We start from the raw sequence: 26,739 nt of genomic DNA on the forward strand, positions 1-26,739 counted from the left end.
GCTTTTGAATTAGTAGCTTTTACTACTAAATTAGTAGAAATTAATTTTTTTAACCAATAAATTAGCAGAAATTACTATTTATTTAAAGTAAAATTTTACAAATTCAAAATGAAAAAGTACAAGACAATTATTCGTCAGACTATTTTGTTAATCTTCGAATTTATTTTAAATTACAAGTAGTAAAGAACAATTTTAGTAATACAAAAGTGTTCTGTCTCATAACTATCGAATCAGTAGTACAAGTAATTTATAGTCAGACAATTCTTTCACAGTTATTGACATTTGTATTTATATTTCAGTAGTAAAATACATATTTCGTCAGACAAAATGATTTCCACTTGTGTTTATTATTGAGAATGTTTATTTTCTTGGTAGAAAAAAATACTGCATGTCTGACTAAAAATATCTTCTACTACTAATAACTAAACTCTTTTATTTAATTTTTTTTTTTTCATTTTTTTATTATTTTGTTTTTTTCTTACAAGAAAATAAACGTTCGCAACAATAAAAACTAGTTTAGAGTATTTTTACTGACAAAAATAAATTATGCGTTACTCCAATATAGGTTTCAGTGGTAGAAAATATTTTAGTCAGACAGAGCATAAATCCTATTTCTTTGAAAATAAGTAGTAAAGAAAATTATTGGTCGTAAAAATGACAATAAAAAATAACTTTTAAATCAGTAGTACAAGTAATTTATAGTCAGACAATAGTTTTTAATTTTTTGCAATTTGTATAATTGTATTTCAGTGGTAAAATTGCTGTATTTTGTTCTAAGGATACAAAGAAAATTTATAGAAATTGCAATAAATGTGCGTCTGACTATAATTTACTTTTACTACTACTACTATATTAAATTTATGAAATTAAATACATTTGTATGACCAAAATTATTCTTTACTACTTATTTCTTAACAATTACAATTTTCAGTAATAAAAAATATTTTAGTCAGACAAATTCTTCTAAATTCTATTTATTTAAAAATAAGTAGTATAACACATTTTTGGTCATACAAATCGACTTAATTTCTTTGATTTAAATAATTTTCCAAAATAATTTTTATTTGATTCAAGTAAATATTTATTTTATAGTACATAGTAATAATGTTTTATTATAATCTAATATTCTATTAGACTAAATAATAGTCCCTAAATTTGAATTATTAAAAATTTTTACTAATTACTAATTTTGTTTACTAATTATTTTAGACTAAATAATAATCCCTAAATTTTAATTAGTAAAAATGTTTACTAATTCTAATTAATAACTGACTTTTTGCTTTTGAATTAGTAAATTTGACTACAGTAGAAATTAGTATTTTACTAATAAATTAGTACAAATTAACATTTTACTAATAAATCAGTAGAAATTACTATTTATTATTAGTAAGATTTACTTATTCAAATTTCAAGAGCAAAAAGTCAGTTACTAATTCAAATTAATAAACATGTTTACTAATTCAAATTCACAGAGTACGAATCAAATAAATTTTTTGTTCAATATTTAGTTTGAAAATATTCCATTTGTTCCTAATTTTAGATCATTTTCAGAACCATTATTTTGAATTATTCCTATTGGGGTAAATAAATTTTCTAGAGAGATGGTGAAAAAGGAGACAAGCAAAAAAAAAATGTGTAGGCGACGAAAATATAAATTTTCAAAGAAGCCTTAAATGAAGATAAAAAGAAAACCCCATTTATAAAGAGAACAATTTCCGGCTTATATTAAGTGGATATAAAATATTATAATCCGTGGGAAAAATAAATTTTAGCTTCACAGTAATCACAAGTTTCAAAGAATCTGCAAAGTAAATTGCTCCAACGTGAAGATAAACGACTGGAGTTTGCCTCAATTAGGACTCATCTTGCAAAGTTTTACTGATCTCGTCCTAAGAAGGAAAAGTCTGGGATAAGTCAAGAATATGTATATATATTCATATATAAAACACTTAAGAAATACTGCTTATTATTATCACAAGTTTTATACACATATTCTCTCTATTATAATATATACATTTAATTATTGTTATTATTACTGTTGTAATTAAATAAAAGTTTTTAAACAAACCATGATTATATACATATGTATATTATTTTAAAGTATTCAATTGCATGGATTGTAATTGTTTAAAGCAACAGCGAGTTAGAGTGGTTAATGTTTTACATTTAATTGTTAGTAGAATAATTCATTAAAATCCGCCCTGTTTTTGTTGTAATAAATTTTGTCGTGATTTTATCTCTCTCTCTCTCTCTCTCTCATTTTGCGAGGTGGAAAAAGGGTAAATGCAAAATGTATTGTAGAGCCAGTGGGAAATTACCGAGACTCACGATTGGCTAAATATTGGTCCATATATCAACTGCTTTGAATTTAAATATTGCCACAAAATTTTTAAACACATGGCTGAAATTTTTTATTTATCAAAAATGAATTATTTGATCATATTAATTATTATTTAGGTACAAAAATAATTAATAATCATTTCTTATATATCATAATTAAAATTTAATATTATTATTATTATTATTATTATTATTATTATTATTATTATTATTATTATTATTATTATTATTATTATTATTATTATTATTATTATTTAATATATAATATTTGATATATTTTATATATTTAATTATTAATACTTCAATTATTTATGATTAAATTGAATTATTATTATTGGTAGTTATAACGCTTCCTGTTCATGTAATTGTCTGACCACAAATTACTTTTACTACTGATTCGGAAGCCATGAGATGGAATACATTTATTCATTTATTGAATGATCAAAATTGTCCTTTACTACTTATTTCGAAGTAATTAGAATTTTAGCGAAAATTTCGGATTAAAAATTTGTTCTACTGAAAATTGTATCGCTTATTTACTTAATTTATTTTTATTAAAGTATTTTTTACAAAAAGAAAATAATATTTTGCAACGAAGACATATTGAAGCGATTTTGTCTGACGAAAACTAAATTTTGCTACTGACATAGAAAACAAATTGCAATTGTGAACAAATTTGGAATAATTCAAATTTCAGTAGTACAAGTCAATTTTTAGTCAGACTATTTTGTTAAACTTCGAATTTATTTTAAATCACAAGTAGTAAAGAACAATTTTAACAGAATACAAATATTTTCTGTCTCATAACTATTGAATCAGTATAGTAAAAGAAATTTACAGTGAGACAATTATTTTACTTCAATTATTTTAGCGAATTTGTCGAACTAAAAACTTTCTCTACTCCTGAAAATTATATCACTTTTTTACTTAATTTTTTTTTTATACAAGATTTTTTCCCAACAGGAAAATAATTATTTGCCATTGCAATAGAAATCAAAATTATTTTGTCTGACGAAAACTAAATTTCACTACTGAAACTGAAAAGAAATTGCTGTAGTAAACAAATTTGTTATAAATTGAAACGAAATAAAAAATAATAATGAAAAATAATAGTAGTAGTAATTTATAGTGAGACAATTGGCTGACTATAAATTACTTCGACTACTGATATCTAGATAAAAACAATTTGAACAAATTTGGCTGACTTAAAATATTTTTTACTACTGAAACCTATATTTTAATGATACTTAATTTATTTCCATTGCAGTTTTTTTTTCTAAAGAGACAAGAAACATTTATAAAAAATAAACTCAAATTAAAAGCATTTCGGCTGACTAAAAATAAATTTTACTATACTGGAATACAAATACAAATTGCAATAAATGTGTGTCAGACGATAATTTATTTTTAATTCTGCTATATTAAATTTATAAAATTAAATTTTTCAGCTTAAAAACGGGTACTTTTCAATTATTTTGCTTTTAAGATAAAAACAATTTTAGATTGTAGTGATTAAAAATATTTAAAATAATAATAAAATAAACAATAAAAATAAATAGAATAATTGAAAAAATTAAAAAATTAAAAATCAGTAGTACAAGTAATTTGTAGTCAGACAACTTTTATATTTATTGCAAATTGTATTTGATATTCAGCAGTAAAAATTTTTTTAACCAGGCCAATTGCTCTCCACTTATGTCTATTATTATGAATATTTATTTTCTTGGTAGAAAAAAAATACTGCAAGTCTGACAAAAAATAACTTCTACTACTGAAAACTGAGCCACTCTTTCATTTAATTTATGTTTTATTTATTTTTTAATATTGTTACTACTTTCTTTCTTACAAGAAAAAACAGGTTCATAACAATAAAAACAAGTAAAAAGCATTTTTATTGACAAAAATAAATTATATCTTATTGTAATATAGGTTTCAGTAGTAAAAAATATTTTAGTCAGACAAATTTTGCATAAATCCTATTTCTTTATATATTTTATATATTAATCCTTATTTTTTTTTTATAAAAATGAAAATAAAAATTATTTTTTCAATCAGTAGTACAAGTAAGTTATAGTCAGACAATTCTTTTACAGTTATTGACATTTGTATTTGCATTTCAGTAGTAAAATTTATTTTTAGTCAGACAAAAAATGATTTTAACCTGTGTTTATTGTTGTGAACGTTTATTTTCTTAGTAGAAAAAAATACTGCAAGTCTGACTGAAAATATATTCTACTACTGAGTGTAAAATTGCCTTTTTACTTAATTTATTTATGTAGTTGTATTTTTTCCAACAAGAAAATAAACATTCCAATAAACATAAGTGAATAGAATTTTTACCTTCAAAAATAAATTACAAATTATTGCCCGGTTGTTTTTTTAGTAGTAGAAAATATTTTAGTCAGGCAAATTACCTTAAATCATATTTATTTTAAAATAAATAGTAAATAACATTTTTGGTCATATAAATCTATTTAATCACTTAATTTTCAAATCAGTAGTACAAGTAATTTATAGTCAGACAATTATTTTACATTTATTGCAATTTGTCTTTACAATTCAGTAGTAAAATTTATGTTTAGTCAACCGAAATGATTTTAACTTGTGTTTATTTTTATGTAAAGAATAAACTGTAAAACTTGTAAAACTTGTAAAAATACTGCAAAAAAATAGTAACATTAAAATATAGGTTTCAGTAGTAAAAGATATTTTAAGTCAGACAAATTTGTTAAAGTTGTTTTTACTACAAAATCAGTAGTAGAAGAAATTTTTAGTCAGACAATTGTTTTACAATATTATTGCAAATTTGTATACTACTGCAATTTGTTTTCTATTTGAATAATAAAATTTTGTTTTAGTCAATCAAAATGATTTTAAATTGTGTTTCAGTTGCAATTAAATATTTTCGTTCTGTAAAAAATACTGCAACAAAAATAAATTGAGGAGAAAACAAATAAAAAAAAAAGTATTTAAACTCGCAACTTTCGAGTCAGTAGAAAAAGCAATTTACAGCCAGACGTTTTTAACACATGAAATAACATTTTTACATATAGTTTTCAGTAGTAAAAGACCTTTTAGTCAGACAAATTTGCTAAAAACCTTTTTATTTAAATATTAACTAGAAAGCAGCAATTTTGTTTATACAAATCAATATTTTTTATTTGAAATATGAAATTTCTTGCACTTAGTAAAATTTTATAATTTTATATTTAAGAGAAAAAATCCTCCTTCGATAAAACCTTAATTTACTCTCTTAAAACTGGTAAATATCAAATTACCACAAACTGATACTAATATCTAATAATAATTCGATCCAAATTTTTTGTATCAATTTGATCCAATTTAAGTATCAATTTGATAGCTTTAAGAAGACTGAAGAAGACGTACAGTGTGGTTACAAGATATTTCGATACCTAATGGCGTAATTTGATATAAATAAAAAGGATATAAATTTTTTAAATTTTTAATCTTTAAGTATTATTAAATAATTGAATTAATATTCAATTATTTTTTAAAATTGTTATTAAATAATTGAATTAAAATTCAATTATTTTAATAACAATTATTATTAAATAATAATTCTATAATTACTATCATTTGTAAACAATATTAATCGTACAATTATTCAAATATTTTTAATTTTTCCCTTCAATAAATAATTCACGGTTATATATATATATATATATATATATATATATATATTTTTTTTTTTTTCGTTTAAATTTGTAATTATAATGTAATGTGTACCGCGATAGTTTACATATATGTTTTCCCAAAACATTCTCGTTTACCACACTAGTTTTCTATATAAATATCTGATCTGTATTCTCGAGAAAATTCATAGCAATTTCAAATAATGCTGCAGGCTAGGACAAACTGCCCACATATAGAATACTGTAATAGAATGTTAAAACTTTTAATAACACCTTTATTATGTTCATAACTCTCTATATATAAATTTTAACTTTCTTCACAGTTTATAAATATAATTGAAATTTATTAACCATCAATAATCCATTTTCCGATAGAAAAGACTTTTAGAAGACTGCGTTTTTTTAAACTACGATGTTGAAATATTTTTATCGCTCATATAGTTATTTTCTAAGAATATCAAATTGAGACAAAAAAAACGAATTAAAAGTGTTGCGAAGCAACATTTTTTATTTGTTTTTTGGCTCAATTTGATATCTTTAGAAAAATTGTGTAAATAAAAAAATTGCCGACTAGGGAAAAAATTTTTAAAATATTGACAATTGTAAAAATTACAAAATTTTGATTTTTATAATTAAAAAATTGACTTTTAACTAAATAAATGTTCAATTTCAATATTTTTCATTTCAGTTCAGTAAATTATTCTCCACAAGTTTCAAAGTTCAAATGAACCAAATTTTTTTCAGTGTGAAAATTTTCAAAAATTACTGACTGTTATAAAAGAACAGGAAATTAAATTTAAAAAGAACAAAATTTGAAGTTTTATAATTTATTTTTTCAATACTTGACGCAATATATTATTGCAATAAAATTTTTAATTAGAATAATAAATTAATTAATCTCGTTCATTTTAAATTAAATTTTAAATTAAAATGTCCGTTTCATTTATTTATTAGAATTAATTTTTTTAAAACAAAAATAATTTTATAATTGAAATTTAGAATAATAATGATGACTTTATCGATCACTCCGAGTCATTTAAAATAATGAAAAAAATTAAGAGAAAAAAAATTTTTTTCTTTACGTTTCAACGGCACAGCCGTCCTCTTCAGAAACTGAAATTTTATTATAATTTATAAATACACGTACATAAAATACTTTTACAAATAAAAAAATTATTTTACAAAAATAAAAATATTTAACAAAAAAATATTTACTAGAGGTGTGCAAAAAGCTCGAATAGCATGGTCGAGCTCGAGCCGGGCTCGATACTCGAGTCAGGCTCGAGTTTTAGTTACTCAAAAATATTTGAGTGCTCGAAAAATTCAAGTGCTCAAAATTATTTTAGGTTTAATACTGCACGTGTCGGGTGGAATTTGGTTCAAGTTCGGATTGATTCTGCTCAGCTCTGCTAGAAAAACGAAAAGCTTGAAATACTCGATCGAGCTTTTTGCACAACTCTAATATTTACCATTGAAAAAAATATTAAATTTAGAAATATTAAATTTTATTAAATTTTATTATTAAATTTTAAATTTATAAATTTAGAATAATTCGTTTAATTTAATTTAATTTCCTTTTATTTAGGTATATAAATTAATTAAAAAATCTGTCTTAAAATAATTAAATTAATCGTTTAATAAATTGAATTTGTTTTTTACTTAAATTCGTTTTGAATGGGGAAATAATTTAGTTTTCAACATTTGAAACAATTTAAAAGTTGCATTTGAATAAAAATTACAATTTTTTGTTAATAAGAAACATATTTGTTAAATTTTTCTTTATGTTATCAAAATTTTTTTTTGTTGACAGAATTTTGCAAATTTTATTCAAAAGCAACTTTTAAATTGTTTCAAATATTAAAAATTAAATTTTTTACCCATTCATCAAAATGAATTTAAACTTTAAAGTTTAATGAGAAACGTTAGCAATAAAAATAAACAATACAAATTTCACATAAATTCAATTATTTACAAATTATTTCTATGTATTATTCAATTATTTTCATAAATAATAACATTTTTTTCAGGGATTCAATTATTTTCATAAATAATAAAATTCAATGCTGAATTTCAATTATTTTTAATGCAATTTTAATGGAATTCCTCGAAAAAAGTTATTATTCCTTAAAATTTTATTAAAATTTATCAAAGATATTTAATTATTTTCATAACCTTTGCTATAATTTATTTTTAAAAATTTAAGTATTATTTTCAATATCTACATTTTTAATTAAATTTCTTTAAAGAATAAAATTATTTTCAAAAATTTTAATGAAATTCTTTGCGTAACAACTCAATTTTTTTTCAAAATAATTTTAATAAAATTCTTCGCAGAAATCCAATTATGTTTAAAAATTTACAAAAATTCTCATCAAAATTTCAATTATCTTTATAAATAATAAAATTTTTCTCCGCAATTCGATTATTTTCAAAACTTTTAATAAAATTCTTGGAATAATTTCAATTATTTTTAATACAATTTTCATTAAATTTCTCAAAAAATACAATTATTCTTAAAAATTTTATTAAAGTTTATCAAGAGAATTCAATTATTTAAAAATTTGTTAATAAAATTCTTTATGAAAATTCAATTGTTTAATAAAATATTTATTTTTATAGTTAAATAATTGAATTCTCGTAGAATTTTCTAATAAATATTAATTTAAAAATGAATTTCAAATTAAAATCTTTGAAAATTTGAACTTTTCATACTTTTAATTAAAAATTCTATAGAATTAATTTTTCTCAATAAATTTAATGGATTTTTTTTTTAATTATTTGAAGTTTTTAATTTCTAATCTTTTTAATTGAAGAATGTCAGAATAATCGAAATTTCGTAAAATTAAATTGTAAACAAAAGAATTTGAAAATTCACAAAGAACTTTTTCAAAAGTTATTTTTAAAAAATTGAAGAATTTTAGTTGAAAACTCTAGAAATGAATTATCCCAATGATGAAAATAATTTTTGAAGAATTCACAGGAACAAAGTAGCAAGACATGAAGAAATATCTTTTTATTTTATAATAATAATATTATTATATGTTATTGAATTTCAAATTTTTTAATATCTTAATTTCTTTGAAAAAAAAAATGATTAAATATTTATTTAAAAATAAAGTTATTGATGTTTTCGATTAATTTCTTTATTTAAAACCTGGAAAAATTCCATTTTTTAACCTGGAAAACATGGAAAAGTCAGGGAATTTGAAAAGAGTAAAAGTGTGGCAACCTTGTGTAAAATTAATTGAAGAATCGTAAATAATGTTCGTTTCTTGCAAATGCAGTTTTTTATTTTAAAATTGACATTTTTCCACTAAAAGATGTTTATAATTTTATTATTTTCCATTCTAATTTTGTAACATGAAGTCAGTAAATTATTAAAGGAAGCAATTTTGTAATCGAATTTTTATCAATTAATTAACGGAATCCCTAAATGAATATTTAATCCATTGTATCCTAATATGTTAGGAGAATATTATATGTGTATCTGTACACACATTTTCACATATAAAGGCACATATAAGTATATATAGGCACATATAAACATGTATATTCACATATACACATATTTACACACATATAGGTACATATATTTATACATAGGCACATGTGAACATATGAATGCACATATACACATATAGGCACATATAAACATATATATTCACATATACAAATATTTACACACCTATAGGTACATATATTTATACATAGGCACATGTGAACATATGTATGCACATATACACATACAGGCACATATAAACATATATATTCACATATACACATACCCACATAGCACAACTTTTCACTGTAAGGTTACCTGAGACGACATCTGTAGGGCTTGTAAGGTTATCAAGTAAGAGTGTGGTAAACACGATGAAGTCTAAAAACTTCCGCCTTACTGTAGCCTTACACATGAAAGTCACTGTAAGCTTACACAGTAAAGTCACTGTAAGCTTACACGGTAAGGTCATTGTAAGCTTACACAGTACAGTTACTGTAGGGTTACACGGTAAGGCCACTGTAAGCTTACACGTAAGGTTATGGTAAGGTTATACTGTAAGGCTGTGGTAAGGTTATTATTAAGTTGTAATGTTGAGGTAAGGTTGTGGTAAGTTTACAAATTATAGAAAATATTAACAAAATAATTAATAATCTAATTAAAAAATAAATATTAAAAAAAATTAAGTTTGTTGCTTTTCTAAATTTTGGAAACCTAACATGAAACAGAAAATTTTGGAAACAAATTTGGGGGCACTAGGACTCGAACCCGGGATCGACGCGCATAAACCTAACACTCTAACTAACTGAGCTAAGTGGGGAACTGAGGAAGAGAAAATCAATTTTGCTTTTAAGGAGTTAGCTCTCTTCTTAGTGCACCTTAAAAGCAAAATTGATTTTCTCTTCCTCAGTTCCCCACTTAGCTCAGTTAGTTAGAGTGTTAGGTTTATGCGCGTCGATCCCGGGTTCGAGTCCTAGTGCCCCCAAATTTGTTTCCAAAATTTTCTGTTTCATGTTAGGTTTCCAAAATTTAGAAAAGCAACAAACTTAATTTTTTTTAATATTTATTTTTTAATTAGATTATTAATTATTTTGTTAATATTTTCTATAATTTGTAAACTTACCACAACCTTACCTCAACATTACAACTTAATAATAACCTTACCACAGCCTTACAGTATAACCTTACCATAACCTTACGTGTAAGCTTACAGTGGCCTTACCGTGTAACCCTACAGTAACTGTACTGTGTAAGCTTACAATGACCTTACCGTGTAAGCTTACAGTGACTTTACTGTGTAAGCTTACAGTGACTTTCATGTGTAAGGCTACAGTAAGGCGGAAGTTTTTAGACTTCATCGTGTTTACCACACTCTTACTTGATAACCTTACAAGCCCTACAGATGTCGTCTCAGGTAACCTTACAGTGAAAAGTTGTGCTATGTGGGTATACACATATTTACACACATATAAGCATATAAAGGCACATATAAACAAATATATTCACATATAAACATATACATGCACATATAAACATATATATTCACATATACACATATTTACACACATATAGGCACATATAAGTATATAAAGGCATATACAAACATATATATTCACATATAAACATATACATTCACATATAAACGTACACATGCGCATAAATACTATTCACATACATACATTCACACATATACATCCTACACACATTTATACCCACATTCACACATATATAAAACACCCACACAATGCGCAACGCATGCGTGTTGAAATATTTACAAGATCAATGCCAAACAGATGATTTTTTTCAAAGATTAAACTAAAAAATATCGTGTAAAACATAATTTTAAATAAAATGTTTGCAAATAAAATAAATTAAATTCCAAATAGAAATTAAAGGAATTTCCTTTCAAAGAGCATCGAGTCCTTTTTCGTGATTTGTAGGTGGCGCTTTGACGGGAGAGTACTACACTCTGCTTCCTTCCTTGTGCTCACTTTATTCGTCAAGTCGCATCAAGTTGTGCTGTGTATTAAAGAAATTTTTTTTTCCATTTTCACTCAAAGTAAATATAGTAAATTAACGAAGAAATGGTAGACCTGAGTGGGGAAGGTCCATTAGAACATGGTTTCAGTAATGCTGTTTTTATTTTTCCCGCCCTAATAGTTGTGGGTCTGTCAGGTATTCAAAAAAGAAAAAAAAATTTTTATTTGCATTTCAGTATTGTTTTTTTTAAAAAAATAATTATGCACGCTGTAAACATATCTTTTTCCTAAGCAACTATTTATGAAATTTACCCTAATTTCCAAAATTCACTCTAAAATAAAAATGTTTTTATTATTTTGTATTTATTATTTTATTCCATAAAATGTATTTTTATCTATAGTTTTTCTTTTTTTTATGTTATTTTATGCTATTTTAGTTATGTACCGTTAACATATGCTTTATACACTGTTTGCTAGTTTTAAATATATGCTTTTTTATTTATTTACAGTTATATTCATGCATCAGCATTAAGGTGTATACGTGTATATATGTGTAATTATTACGCATACATATAATACATATATGTGTAGGAAAATAAAATGTGAATTCGTTTTGTGTGTTATAAATGTAAAATATAAGTTTCCAAATAGAAAATTAATTATTTGACAGAACTACATTATAATTTTTATTTGATCTAATATATCAAGGTTTGTGTACACGTATCAGAAAGCCACGTTGGCCACGTTGGCCTGTTGATAGTTCCCTATCATTCAGTTCATTTCTTGTTCTCTGATCGTCTCTGTAATACATCTTCTTAAAATATTTTTCATTCGTCAGAAGAAATTAGTTCCAAGTGAAACAATTCAATAAGTGTTTATAGTATTTTCAAATTAAATTATAAAGGTATGCAACTTATTTATCAAAACAAAATAACAGATTTTTTAATATAATACATTATAATACAATATAATATAATATTATTATGATATATAATAATATTATATCATTTTCAAATTATTATATTATATTCTTTATTATAATATAGTATAATTTAATAAAATGTAATGTAATATAATATATAATATAATATAATATAATATAATATAATATAATATAATATAATATAATATAATATAATATAATATAATATAATATAATATAATATAATATATTTAGAGAATATAAATGATAAATCTTGTTTTTATTATTTTACTATTTTAAAGTAAATAAAATACTTTATAATAAACTATTTTTTTCATTTAATTTTTTTTATATTCGGTATTGAAAAATACCGAAAAGTATTCTTTTTTATTTCTCTTAAATATACATGAAGTAGTAAATAAATAATAAACTAACATAAACTGAATAATAAAAATTAATTAATTAATACTGATGAATAAAAATTAATTAATTAATATAAAGTTCTTTTTAAAAATAAAATAAAATAAAATTTTCTTAAAATAAAAGAAAAAAATCGTTTTTCACATACATTTTTTTAAATGTTAATGATTATTTATCAAAATTTATTAAAGTGTAATTTTACTCACTTCTCTTTAATGTAAATTTTATTTTTAACAGAAATGTTAATTTTCAAAATTTTTGTCTTTTATTCAAATTTAATTAATTACAATTACAAAATTACATTTTACGGGTAATTAATATGGAACATATGTTTGAAAAAATTTGTAAGTTTCTTTGCTTGTGAATAGTAATTAATTAAATAATTACCTTAATTTTTAATTAAGAAACTAATAAATGAATATAATTTATAAATTAATTAATAAAGTTATTTAAATTAATAATAAGTTCTAAATTAATAACGAGAATAAGTCCCTAACGTTTTGAACTTTCAAATGAACGACGATATTTTTTGTTACTTCTTGTAATTTGCATTTTTGTACAAGAATATTATTTTTTATATTAAAAATAAAAATTTTTTTTAAGTAAATAAATTCAGAATTAACCTTGCTTTACAATTTAATATTTAATTTTTTAAAATATTTAAATATAAAAAAACTTCGTATATTTGATAGTTGAAAATTTTAGTGACATAGGAAAAGAATAGTTATTTAAATATTTTTTAATTATTATTCATGATTATTAAAAAACTATTAAAAATGTAATTTTAATAAGTTCTCTTTAATGTAAATTTTATTTTCAACACGAATTGTGTGCTAATGTTTAACATGTCTTTCGTTTAGAATTGAATTAATAAATTTGAATTTTACTTATAGCAAATATGGAACATATGTTTGAAAAATGTTTAACTTGAAATTATTTGAATTATTGTTAAATTATATTATAATTTATAATTCTTTATTATATTATAATAATTAATAATAGAAATATTAATTAGTTAATAATATAAATTATATTATATCAAATTATATTAAAATTATTTTTAAATAACAAATTATCTTCGTTAATTATTAATATTAGTAAATAATAACCATGATTAATTATTAATTAATAAAAAAATAATTACCGTCACTTGTACTAATTTTGTATTTTAATCATTTAATTAAAAAAACAGAACATACCCTGATTAATTATTAATTACTAAAAAAATAACTACCTTTGTTAGTTATTAATTAATATTAATTACCTCCATTAATTATTAATAAACAATTATCTTAACTAATAGATAATTGCCTTCAGCAGTTATTAATTAATACGTAATTGACCCAATTAATTACTAATTACCAAAAATGAATTACCTTCACTTGCATACTAATTTCGTGATTTAAATTATTAAATTAAAAGAAAACAGGATGTGGAGAATACTTTTGCTCGGTTTGACTGGTTTCGTGTCTGCTCAAGAAATTGACGATGACGAGGTTGTCGTTAGTGATGAGCCTGAAAATAAAATTCCCAGTCCACAAGATCTTCTGAAAATGTTAAATTCAATGGGACTATCAGAGGAAGAAAAAAACAAATTACGTGAAGATATAATGAAATCTCAAGGTGGTCACGTCGAGTCTGATTCTGATACTGTGGAGGCCTACACGTCGTCTGCCTTTTTTTCACAAACTGTTGTTCTTCTGCTTTTGTTGTCCGTTATTACTTCGATATTTGGTAATTAAATATATTTCATTTTTCAAAACAATATTTTCACGGGAATATTTTTAAAAATATTTTTCAGAATATTTTTAAGCATATTTTCTAGAATATTTTCCAGAAGATTTTTTTAGAATATATTTATATTTTGAAAAATATTTTTTAGAATATTTTAAAAAATATTTTTTAGAATATTTTGAAAAATATTTTTTAGAATATTTTTCAGAAGATTTTTGATGAGTATTTTTCAGAATATTCTTCTTATTTATATCCCCAGTTATATCGGGTTTTTTTTTATATCTGTTCCATTAATACATTTATCTTATCATTATTAGTACAATTGATCTAAAAACTTTCGACAGTCTTTCATAAACTTTTCTAGAATAATCACATAATTAAAACGCGTATACAAAGTGACAAAATCAATAGAAAAAAAAAATGGCAGAAATATTGGAAAAATTACAAAATAGCGAAATTCATAATAAACTTTTAAATATAATTGACAATTACAAAGAATTAAAAGACGAAGAAAAATGGCGTTTTAACGAAGCGATAAAAGATATTTTTAAAAAGACATTAAACAATTTGGTAAATCGTAGAAATAAATCAAGCACATGGCTGACGCTCACAGACAGTCGTATCACATTCCTACTCGCAATAATTATTATTAATTTTCTATTTGGTACTTAATCATTTTCCGAAACATAAAATTTTAATAGTAATATTGATAAATTAATTTATTACTATTGATTTCAATTTTTAATAATAATAATAATAATATTAAAACTTTCATTGAATTCAATAATAATATTAAATTTTTATTACTAAATAATAATAATAATAATAATAATAATAATAATAATAATAATAATAATAATAATAATAATAAATCAATTATTTAATTAATTTATTATTCACGAAAAAATTTTTTCCTCGAATAGCGACAAGTTTCTCTAAAATAGCAAAAGTATTAAATTAATTGAAATAACTAAAAATTTCGCTAATTTAGTAAAATTTCCATTTGTTCCAGGTGAAGATTTTTTTAGTGTTTAATTATTTTATTATTGTTATTATTATTATTATTTTTTTTTATTTTTATTTTTATTTTTATTTTTATTTTTATTTTTATTTTTATTTTTATTTTTATTTTTATTTTTATTTTTATTTTTATTTTTATTTTTATTTTTATTTTTATTTTTATTTTTATTAATTATTAATTATTATTATTAATTGTTATGATTATTAATTTAATTAAATTTTTAATTCCCCCCAATTGAATATTGTAAAAATTTTCCTAAAATTTACAGTTTTCTTTGGCTACAAACTATATAAAAGTTTGTCCGACCGAGAGAGAAAACGAGAAGAAAAGAAGAAAATGAAGCAATTGAAGAAGAAGAAGTAGAAAAAGAACGCCAACAAATGAAATAACGAAGAATCAAAAACAGCATGTGTTCTAAAAAAGGCAAAAAAAAAAAAATTGCAATGAAAAAAAAAAAGTTTGATGTTTGGTATCAACAAAGAGAATGAAACCACGAAATGTTTTGTTACGTTATCAAAGGTTTATATCTCATGTACAATAATTAAACATTCCTTATTTTATTTGTATTAACTATATTTTGTTAAATAAATTGACTATTTCTCAAAAAAACCAAAAAAAAAATTGTTCCCTTCTAAAAAAAAACAAAAAAAAATCCCCTCAAAGGATTTAATAATAAAATTTCCACCCATTCTGTTAATAAGTAAATTTTTATTGTCTCATGCACGAGAGAAAATATATTTAAACATTTTTCAAAAGGGATCATCACGCCCAGGAGCATTTTTAAAAAAAAATATATACTTTTTTATTCTCGATATTTTTTTCAATTTGAAAAATTACGCGATATATTTTTCTTTTTTACATTGCCACTGGATATTGGCTTATCGTATCGGCCTAAATTACAAATATCTAAAATTTAATAATATAAATAGTAAAACAATTGAAGAGGCGCAATACTTTTGTATAAAATAATTATTTCTAGTTTCGAGTTCTTCTTTTTTTTTTTTTGTAGCGCTTAATACGTAGTAATAACAATTAAATTTCTTTATAAAATAAATATATTTTTTTACATACTTTAATTTGAGAGAAAAAAGTAACAAATAAGAATAATGCAGATCATATAATCGTCATCACGATTAAGGCACGATTAATTAAAAGTAATTCTTTTTTTTTTTTTTTTAATAACTAAGAAGGAGTATTTTTGCTCTTTACACAAAAAAACATAATAAAACATCTAGTTTGAATTAAATTATATACGAAAATTGAGTGAAAAATGAAAGTATATTAAATAAATATCTTATTTTGTATAATTTTTCTGGTAATGAACACTTTGAAATAATTAATCTAAAATTGATAAATTGTCCTTATAATTGTAAGGACAAATGTTATGATGTATAAAAGTATATACGGTATGATGATAAAACTTTTCTGACAAATGGCGATAAAATTATATAATAGATATTATAAGATATGTATTTTATATCTTAGAAAAAAAAAGAAATAATAAATTCAAATATTAATAGGTAAATCCAATTTTTCTCTTGCTCGACATTTAAAAAAAAAATGAGCAAAAATAGACTTTTGATTTTTGTTTTCGTAGTTTATTTTTTCGTTCGGCTTGTTTTCAATATATGGCTTTCCGTGGTTTCAGCACGAAGAAGGCTTTAGAAGCAATTTGTATCGGTCACTATTTACATCTGCAAAGGAAAAAATCAAATTTAGTGGGAGAAATTTAAAATAAGTTGAGAAAAATATTATTATTTACTGTAATATCTTTGTTTTCAATTTTCGTATTCGACACTATGCGTTCAAATGAACAAAAATGACGAAAGTCAAAACTAAAGTTAGTTTATAATTTTCATATTTAAAAATAAAAAGACAAATTAAATTGTTTTCCTTTGGTAGAATTGTAAAGAATTTAATTTTAATTTTCAATATTTTTAAATTTTTTATAATAATTTTACTTCGATTGTTAAAAAACTAATTTATGAAGTTTAAAAATATTTAATTTATAATTTTACTCTTTAATTCAGTCTGTAATTTTTAAAAATATTTGTATCGTAAAATTAATCCGTTTATTTGAATGATTCACCGCTTCTGAACGTATTTTTTTTTTTTTGCTAATATGAATATTTTTAAAAATTAAAAACTGTTGTAAAAAAAAATTTCTTTTGAAGTTTCAAACGTTCAAACAAATGAAATATTCCTTTTTGTTTCAATATTTTTATAAATTCTAATAATTCTAAAGTTTTGAACGTTCAAAATGAACGAAATTTTTTTATTTCTTCTTCAAATTAAAATTTTATTGCAAAAATATAGAGCAAAGTAGTAGTAAAAAATAAATTTTAAAACTTCAAATTTTGTTTGTTTTTTAAATTTAATTGTTTGTGTTTTTTATAAGAGTTAGTAATTTTAATACACACTGAAAAAAATTTGGTTCATTTGAACTTTGAAACTTGTGGAGAATAATTTACTAAACTAAAATAAAAAATATTGAAATTGAACATTTATTTAGATAAATTTTTTTTTTAATTATAAAAAGAGTTAGTAAAAAGACAGACTAACTATAATCGTCGAAAAAGCAAAAAGAGAAAGAAATCTGAAGTAGAAATAAATTTCCTTCACTTTAACCTTTAACGTTCAAAACTTCAGGGAAACTAATTTCAAAATTTAATTTCGAACTCCGAACTTTCAAAATTGTTCGATTTTGTAAGGAAAAAAAAATTCGATTTTGGAACAAAAAATTTTCTCAAGAACTCTATTACTGACCTTTGATAGTTTCAACAAAATACATGTTTTCATCCTTCATATTCGCCACCAATTCGTTAGTGACCAGAATATGGATTCCTTGTGGACCGAGCAGGAGCATAGAGTGCAATCTTTCCTGAGGCAAATTCAGTGTTTTAACTAGTTTACTAGTTAGAGAAGCACTAGTAAGACTTTCCAAGTAAACAACTCGCCAAAGGGAATTGTTGCCCTCAGTTGAGAAATAGAGACTCAATTTGGGCACCGGTGCTTTCGAGTGCAAACAATTATATAGTCTAATTCCATCAGCTAAACCACAAATTTGAATCAAGTCATCTCGTGATAAGCGTAGAATATCAGAAGCTGAAAAACTTGCAAACGTTGATTCAAACGTTTGGAAACGCGCCGCTCGTAGCCAGGCTGATGTTTGCGATGCATTTGCGTCTGGCGATAAATCCAAAGGGTACGAGACAACCTGAAATTCAACAAAAATGATTCAATTCTGTATTATTATCAAAATACATGAAATTTACAACTTTTTTTGTTTTTAGTTAAAAATTCATTAATTAGACTTTTATTTTTTTCTGAATTAGATTAAAAAAGATACTATTTCTGTTTTTTTAGGGGAATTTTTAATACTTTAAATTCGCTAATACTAGAAATCAAAAAACTATTCTCAAAAATTGTAATCAAATTCTTTAAAACGATTCAATTATTTTCAATATCTATAGTATTTTCATAAATTTTCCCAAAAGAATTCAATTATTTAAAAAAAAATTGATAAAATTCACCCAAAATTCAATTATTTTCATAAATAATAAAATTTCCAAAGGAATTCAATTAATTTAGAAAAGCATTTACAAAGAAATTTCGAAAAAAAATCAATTATTTAACAAAATTTTTATACAATTCTTCACAATAATTCAATTACTTTCACTAATAATAACATTTTTCATGTAAATTCAATTTTTTAACAAAATTTTTGTTAAAATTCTAAGAAACAATTCAATTATTTTCATAAATAATAAAAATCATCGAAGAACTTCAATTATTTTTAATACTATTTTAAATTAATTAATCGAAAAATTCAATTATTTTTACAAATAAAATTTTAAAAAAGAATTTTTTCTGAAATGTTATCTTATAAAAGAATGCAATTATTTAAAATAAAATTTCCATAATTATTTATTATATTTAGAAAAAATAAATTATTTAAAACAAGATTTATTAAATTCTTATGAAGAATTCAATTATTATCAAAAATAACAAAATTTTTCACAGAATTTCAATTCTTTTCAAACATTTTAATAAATTTTTTCGTAACAATTCAATTATTTTCATAAATAATTATATTCTTCTCAGGAATTCAATTATTTTTAAAAATTTTAATAAAATTCTTAGCAACTATTCAATTATTTTCATAAATAATAAAATTCATTGCAGAATTTCAATTATTTTTAATACAATTTTACAGGAATTGCTGAAAAAATTGAAATTATTCTTAAAAATTTTAATTACAATTCCTCGAAAAAATCAATTATTTAAAAAAATGTTTTTTTAAAATTCTTTGGAAGAATTGAATTATTTACAAGTGTATTTAAATTTTTCACAGGAATTCAATTATTTACTAATATTTTAATAAAATGTTTCGAAAGAAATAAATTATTTTAAACACAATTTTAATTAAATTTTTTAAAAATAATTCAATTATTCTTTTAGATTTTAATAAAATTCTTTTCAAGAATTCATTATTTCTATAAATAATAAAACTCATCGAAGAATTTCAATTATTTTTAATACTATTTTAAGTTAATTAATCGAAAAATTCAATTATTTTTACAAATAAAGTTTTTCACAAGAATTCAATTATTTAAAATAAAATGTTCATAATATTTATTATATTTCGAAAAAATTAATTATTTAAAACAATGTTTATAAAATTCTTATGAAAATATAATTCAATTATTTTCAAAAATAACGAAATTTTCCACAGAAATTAAATTCTTTTTAAACGTTTTAATAAAATTTCTCGCAATAATTCAATTATTTTCATAAATTATATTCTTATCAGGAATTCAATTATTTTTAAAAATTTTAATAAAATTCTTAGGAACTATTCAATTATTTTTATAAAAAAAAATTAATTGCAGGATTTCAATTATTTTTAATATAGTTTTACAGGAATTGATTAAAAGAATGTAATTATTTTTAAAAATTTAATTTCAATTCCTCGAAAAAATCAATTATTTAAAAGAATGTTTTTTTTAAATTCTTTGGAAGAATTCAATTATTTACAAAAATATTAGAATTTTTCACAGGAATTCAATTATTTTCAAATATTTTAATAAAATTGTTCGAAAGAAATAATTTATTTTAAATACAATTTTAATTAAATTTTTTTTAAATAATTCAATTATTCTTTTGGACTTTAATTAAAATTCTTTCCAAGATTTGAATTATTTACATAAATAATTCTTCGAAAGAATTGAATTTTGTTAATAAATAACAAAATTATTACCGAAAATTCAATTATTTTGACTTTGAGGCATTTAAATAAAATTTTTTGCAAAATTCAATTATTTTCATAAATAACAAAATTCATAACAAGAATTCAATTATTTTTAATTATAATAAATTTTTTCTTGGAAATTCAATTATTTTAAATACTCTAATAAACTCGTTCACAAGAATTCAATTATTTTTATAAATAATAAAAATGCTTTTTAGGAATTCAATTATTTTCAAAAAAAAATTTAATGAAATACCACACAGACATTTAATTAGTGTCAAAAATTTTAATAGCATTCTTTGTAAAATTTTTTTATTTTTAGAAACTATTCGCAATTTAATGATTTTCAATATCTACAATTTTCATAAGATTTCCAAACAGAATTCGATTAATTAAAAAAAATGTTGTAAAAATCTTCGTAAGAATTTAATTCTTTTCTTGAATAATACAAATTTCTCAGGAATTTAATTATTTAAATTAGAATTTCCATAAAATTAGTCGAAAGAAATCAATTATTTAAAAAATTTTTTAAAATTCTACGCAAGAATTAAATTATTTTTATAAATATTTAAATTCTTTCATGAATAATAAAATTCGTTGCAGGAATTAAATTTATTAGCAGGATAAGAAAGAAGTAAATATTTTTTATGAAAATCAGAAAAAAGTCAGGAAAATAAGATATAGAATGAAATTTTTGTCAGTTTTGTAAAGTGTCTAAAACGGATTTTTTTTGTCTTCAAGTTTAATTTTTCGATAGCAACTTTTTTACTTCTTTTTTTAGTTTGAAAGCTACTTTTTACCACTTTTTTAAAATTAATTATCGAATGCAAAGTCTGTCTTTATTTTTAGTTAAAAATTCTTTAATCAGACTTTTATTTTTTTCTGAATTAGATTAGAAACATTAATTAAATGAATGATATTGTATAATAATTAAATGAATTAGATGAAAACATTGAAAAGTGAATACTAACGTTTGTATCGACAGAACAGGATTGTTCTGGAATTATTGCAGCTGGAGATGGGAGCGCAGGTGCTTGTATGGGATCCTCTTTTACAGACTCGGAAGCTGGTACAATTGGCAGAACGCCCGTGTTACCCACAGAGAGTGATAGAGGAGTTAAAATTGGCGAAGAACTGCCGCTAATTGTAGTTCGACTTTGGGGTGATCTGCAATAAACAAAAAAAAAAAATTATACATTATTTCCTAGTGGAAAAAGAAAAATAAAACTTTTAAAACTATAGTTATTAGTAAATTTTGGAAAGCTACTTTGGATTTCTGCCATTTTTTACGTCTGTCTATTGTCAAACAGTTTATATTCAATGTCTCTTGAGTAATAAACTCTTTCACAATCCAAACATTTCGATACTAATTCTGAAACTATTTTAATTTTCCAACAAAAAAGACTCATAATAAGACAAAAAATTTCTTATTAATTTTTTGAAGAATTTTTTATGAAAAATATGGAAAATAATTGAATTCTTTAGAGGAATTTAATTACAATTGTATTAAAAATAATTGATTTCTTTCGAAGAATTTTAATAAAATTTTTAAAAATAACATTTTCAGTGAATTTCGTTACAATTTTATTAAAAATAATTGAATTCTTGTAAAAAATTTTTTTTAATTTAAAAGAATAATTGAATTTATGCGAATAATTGAATTGAAATTGTATTAATAATAACTGAATTCTTGAGATCAAGTTTATTATTTATGATAATAATTAAATTTTTATAACAAATTTTTATTAATATTAATTTTTAATTTTTGAAAATACTGAATGAATTTTATTAAAATACTTTAAATAATTGTATCTCTATGAAAATTTTATTATTTATAAAAGTAATTAAATATTTGCGTAGAATTGTATAAAAGTTTTTTTTTTAAATAATTGAATTCTTTTGAAAATTGTTATTAAAATAGTAAATATTTAAAAATCATTGAATTGTGGAAAATTTTCGAAAACAATTAAATTTTTGCCAAGAATTTTATTTAAATTTTTGAAAATAATTGAATTTTAGAGAAGAATTTTTATTATTTATAAAAATAATTGAAATTTTGACGAGAATTTTTTTTGAATTTTTGAACAAAATTGAATTTCTACGAAGAATTTTATTACTTTTGAAAATAATTGAATTTCTGCAATAATTTCTAACTTCTCCAAAATTCAATTTTTTTTAGTGTTTTTTAACTAAAATTCTTCTCTAAATCCATTATTTTTAATAATTAATTAAATATTGAAAAATTTAACTAATGTCAGAAGAATTTGAATTATTAAAATTTTTCAAAAATCTAAGTTTTTTAAAATTTCTAATTAAATCATAATTTTTTAATTATTTCTAATTAAATAATAATCTAATAAATTATTATTAGATTATTATTATTATTTTATTATTTGAATAAAATTCAAATAATTTTGAAATATTTAAGTAAAATTATTCATTAAATAATTTATAAATAATAATTAGGTCTTGAAGAATTAAGTACTTTTAATAAAAATCCCTGACCTTTTTATAATTTCCCTGACCTGTGGTAACCTTACTATTTTAATTTTCATATACAAAAAAACTCAAAAAAAAAATATTTAAAATAACGTATTTATTACGTGTATATTTGTCTCTTAAACCAAATAGGAAATTTGTTGCAAAAAAAAGTTGAAATAAACAATTTCTAATTAATTTTTCTTCTCCATAAACGTCCAGCAATTTTTGTCAATTTACTTAAATTTGAAATAAAATAAAAATAGAAAAAAAATTTATTCCGTTGTAACAGATCATAAAAAACAGTAGTTTTCCCAAAATACTTCTAATCTCCAACTTCCCAGTCATAAAGTGAAAAGTACATTAATTACCAAGTAAAAATTTCTCTTAATGAAAATGAACTCAATTCTTTTTTTTTCTTTTTCTTAAAGTAAATTGTAATTCCAAACTAGAAGAGAATAACAATTTAGTTACGTAAGCATCTTAACTACATTTGAAAAAGAGTAATTATCATGTGCGTGTCTAATACATTTAACATCTGCAAAAAAAAAAAAAAAAAGAGAAAAGATAAGTAATATTATTTTATCGCAATTTATTTTTGCATTAATTCTTACATGGCGTTCTTCTCTAAATGGAACATGCACTTAGGTAAGGCCTTGGTACCAATTCTTTTCGTAGTGTTGATAATACTACGATTTCTCCTCCTCAATGTGAGACTGATTAATCCCCCACGACAAACGGTACGAAATCCATAACGATTTTGCGGCAGTACATGAACAAATTTAGCGACAACTTCAATTCCAGTTAATTCGCTGCCAACTGTCACCTCGTGCTCCAATAAATAAACAGAGAGACTCTTTGTTTCTCTACGTGGTGCTCGCACAGACCAGCAGCTCTTTAAATTCCAATGCGAATTTTTTACCATTTCGAGATTAGTTTTTATTATTCGAGAAATTTCCTTTATTCTTATTTGAAATTAAATTTTTATCTTAATTTCATTATTTGAACAAAAAGCCATTGTTGGAATTTGAATTCGTTTCGGGAATAAATGTTAATTTATTCATTTTCCTCCAATGATAGTCTTTAATTGTCATTAGACAATTCTTAGACTCATAAAAGTTGTATCATTTCAGTCTATCTCTCTCAGTCTCTATAAATTAATAGTAATTCTAAAAGGTTAGCCTCAAAGACCCAGATGAATTCTTGAAGAAAAATGTTATAATATCCGCAATTAGTTTTTAAATTAATTTGAACCAGATTTTGAATTGATTTCGAATTTTACTTGTCCTTTTAAAACAAGTATAGCGATGAGAGAGAAAAATCGTGTATTAAATAGTTCATTAAAAAAAAAAAACAGTCTTTCGAAAATGAAAAATATTATCACAGGAAACAAAAAATTCGAAAGCAAAGATCTCCTATATTGTCAGTTAGGTGCGGTCTCAACCAGAATCTTTATTTATATTAATAAAACTTTTAAAACTGGATATCACCAATACTGACCGTTTACAATGAGATACAGTGTTTGAAATGTTATTTCTTTTCGTTTCCTTATTCTCTTAAGCTTTCTTAACTCCACTTGAATCTGGATATTTCCAGGCGAGGTTAACAATGACCTCCTCCCCCTCCCTGTCGACCTGTTTTTCTTCCAACCTTGATTATCTTCTTTTTATAGCCATTTTCGCGGTTTTCTTCTTTTTTTTTTTAGAAAAAGAAACTTATTTCGTCAGGTTCTCGATGAATGAAAATTCGAGCATCTTTATGGTAAATTTTTTTCTTTATTTGTTCATTCACGTGGGCAAACGGAAAAACTCAGTTTGTTTTTGGGGTAAGAAAAATTCACGTGTTGTTTTTAGATTTCGGTTTTTCGATCTGAGTGTAACCGCCCTGGCATCAGCTGTTTGGCGGTCAAGCTACTCGTCATCTGAGGAGGTGATCCTGTCGTGAGAGGAGAATTTTGCTGGCCTGATTCTTCTCGAAGTAGACAATTTTAATTTTAGGTCGAGAGATAATTGTCGATTTGCAAAATATTAGCAAACAAGGAGTCGTTGAACCGCGGGTAACCATTCCAGTGCTGATGGTGACAATTTTGAGAGAAAGAAGAATTCACTTGCCAAACAAGGTTTCTTGCTCGCTGTTCTTTTTCACTTTCACTTGTATTCGCAATTTCACTTTGTTTGTGTTACAAAACAGTCGGTTGAACCCAATTTTAAGTTGAAAACAAAGTCGAAAACAATGTTTTAGAGAAAGTTTGAAACGAAATTTAAAGTAAAGTTTAAAACAAAGTCGGCAAAGTTCAAAACAAAATTTAGAGTAAAGTTCAAAAGGAAGATATTTTGAAACGAACTATAGTTGCCAATGAGTCCTTAATTGGAATTAATTCCTTTGGCGATTTTCATCACTTTTTTTTCATCAATGTATTTTTATCAGTCCCTTTTGATGATTCTCGTACCCTTTTGATATCGCAGTTCGTAATTTGAATCGAATCCCACACTCGGTTTAAACGAAGGTTTTATATCATTGGCCACGACAACGAGGACAAACAACGGCTATACTCAGCCGCTAACCGGTCTATTTATAAACCTTGATCCTAGCGGTAGATCATTTCTGCGACGATTGTCACCTCAAAAATTATTTTCCCCGTTTTCAATCACTTTTCACTCGAAGCAACAATGCGAAAATGCGAGAACACGAAGACACGAAAATACAAAAATACAAAAGAACGAAAGAATGAAAATACGAAATCCAAAAAACCGAAAATCCGAATAACCGAGAATACGAATAACCAAGAATACGAAAGTAAATAATGGCGAGAAACGAAAAATAAAAAAAAGATGTTTTAATTTCTCCTCTATTTGATTTAACAACGAGAGTAAAAATCAACAATTAAAAGAAAGGAGAGAAACAAGAAATGGAAAAGCGCGAAAAAATAGATATTGCGACGTGTAAATCGTACGGTAGTCTGAATTTTATTGTTGTGCAGTAGAGTGAGCTCGTTGAGTTTCAACTTCAGACATAGTTGTCGGTTCTTCATTGCTGGCTCGTGCCGGTTCGAGCCAGTTTCATCCCCACAACGTTCGCCAGAAACCCTCTCCTTCCTCTGTGACCGCTTCAATGATCACCACCTCCTAAACCTTCTTTTCCACTACTACAACATTTTCTGACTCTCTCTTCGACTCTCTCTTCGATGCTGCCTCGATGCTCTTCGAAACTCTTCGAAACTCTTCGATGCTCTTCGATGCTCTTCGATGCTCTTCGATGCTCTTCGACAAAATTTGTGTAACCGGTGCGTTTTTACGGAAAATTGACAACGTTGTCTACTTCTTCTTCTTCCTTTTCTACTCCCTTCGTTACAAATTATAACCTCTTTCTTTCTCTTTTTTCTTTCATTCATTTATTATTGTCTATATTTCTGGTGTCTCTCGTTGCCTTCAATTCATTCTTC

At 23.0% G+C, this 26,739-nt stretch overlaps 2 protein-coding genes across 6 annotated transcripts in view; one reads left to right on the forward strand and one right to left on the reverse strand.

Moving 5' to 3' along the window:
• Nucleotides 1-12,002: 12,002 nt before the first annotated feature.
• Nucleotides 12,003-15,965, forward strand: LOC122511668. Of its 2 annotated transcripts, XM_043627070.1 has the most exons (3): nucleotides 12,003-12,375; nucleotides 14,236-14,547; nucleotides 15,837-15,965. In XM_043627070.1, exons 2-3 carry the CDS (start codon nucleotides 14,244-14,246, stop codon nucleotides 15,929-15,931), a joined length of 399 nt encoding a protein of 132 aa, XP_043483005.1. In that variant the 5' UTR covers nucleotides 12,003-12,375; nucleotides 14,236-14,243; the 3' UTR covers nucleotides 15,932-15,965. The 2 variants fall into 2 exon arrangements, with proteins under 2 accessions (XP_043483005.1, XP_043483006.1); XM_043627071.1 differs by lacking the exons at nucleotides 12,003-12,375; nucleotides 14,236-14,547 and adding an exon at nucleotides 14,841-15,211.
• A 1,191-nt stretch (nucleotides 15,966-17,156) lies between these two features.
• The window catches only part of LOC122511658 (transcription factor CP2-like protein 1), a 40,512-nt gene continuing 30,929 nt past the window's right edge, over nucleotides 17,157-26,739 (reverse strand). For all 4 annotated transcript variants that reach the window (XM_043627054.1, XM_043627053.1, XM_043627052.1 and 1 more), the window contains 3 exons: nucleotides 21,791-21,986; nucleotides 18,335-18,785; nucleotides 17,157-17,262 (listed from right to left, as the gene is read on the reverse strand). In XM_043627054.1, coding sequence (XP_043482989.1) covers nucleotides 17,213-17,262; nucleotides 18,335-18,785; nucleotides 21,791-21,986 — 697 coding nt within the window. In that variant the 3' untranslated portion in view covers nucleotides 17,157-17,212. The remainder of the gene's footprint in view (nucleotides 17,263-18,334; nucleotides 18,786-21,790; nucleotides 21,987-26,739) is intronic.

The sequence above is a fragment of the Leptopilina heterotoma genome, unplaced genomic scaffold (genome assembly GCF_015476425.1).
Source record: "Leptopilina heterotoma isolate Lh14 unplaced genomic scaffold, ASM1547642v1 Lhet_89, whole genome shotgun sequence".
Classification (NCBI taxonomy): Eukaryota; Metazoa; Arthropoda; class Insecta; order Hymenoptera; family Figitidae; genus Leptopilina; species Leptopilina heterotoma.

What these genes read in the sequence shown, in the direction of transcription:
- LOC122511668 (XM_043627070.1), top strand. Translation starts at nt 14,244, where the DNA reads ATGTGGAGAATACTTTTGCTCGGTTTGACTGGTTTCGTGTCTGCTCAA. An exon ending in CGTTATTACTTCGATATTTG is followed by an intron (nt 14,548 to 15,836) that starts GTAATTAAATAT and finishes TAAAATTTACAG; the next exon opens with TTTTCTTTGGCTACAAACTA.